General features: G+C 53.1%; 1 protein-coding gene across 1 annotated transcript in view; it reads left to right on the top strand.

Moving 5' to 3' along the window:
• TIAM1 (T-cell lymphoma invasion and metastasis 1) overlaps positions 1-174 on the top strand; it is an 82,871-nt gene extending 82,697 nt beyond the window's left edge. Inside the window, 1 exon segment of the mRNA XM_009876250.1 lies at positions 1-174. This exon segment is cut by the window's left edge and continues 3 nt beyond it. Coding sequence (XP_009874552.1) covers positions 1-174 — 174 coding nt within the window.
• Positions 175-465: the final 291 nt, after the last annotated feature.

A 465-nucleotide genomic window follows, 5' to 3' on the forward strand; every position in this document is an offset into this window, starting at 1 on the left:
GGAGACCGCCCACGCCCACCTATGGACACTCACGCCTCCAGGATGACCCAGCTGAAGAAGCAGGCGGCCTTCTCCTCCGGCATCAATGGCGACGTGGAGGGCCATGGCGAGGAGGTCATCTGGGTTAGGCGTGAAGACTTTGTCCCTGGCAGGAAACTGAACACAGAGCTCTAAATCAGTCCCTTTCCCTGCCTGGATGTGTAGGTCCCCCTCTCCCTCCCTCCCTCCCTCCCGCCCCCACACACCGCGGAGAGCTGGTCCCGCTAGATTGCACACTTGCACACACTATTTCGGCAGCTGAATTGGTCCAAAGCCATGTGGCCACACTTTAGGCAACTGTAAAACGCTCAAAACCTGGAACGGAATAAGCTTAAGGTCCTGTCTTATGTTACCAAGGGCTTTCTCACTATTTTATTTATTCAAAAATAATCAGGGGCTGAAATTTAAGTATGGGGAGAATATCAT

This window comes from Apaloderma vittatum, unplaced genomic scaffold, assembly GCF_000703405.1.
Source record: "Apaloderma vittatum isolate BGI_N311 unplaced genomic scaffold, ASM70340v1 scaffold12630, whole genome shotgun sequence".
NCBI classification, from domain to species: Eukaryota; Metazoa; Chordata; class Aves; order Trogoniformes; family Trogonidae; genus Apaloderma; species Apaloderma vittatum.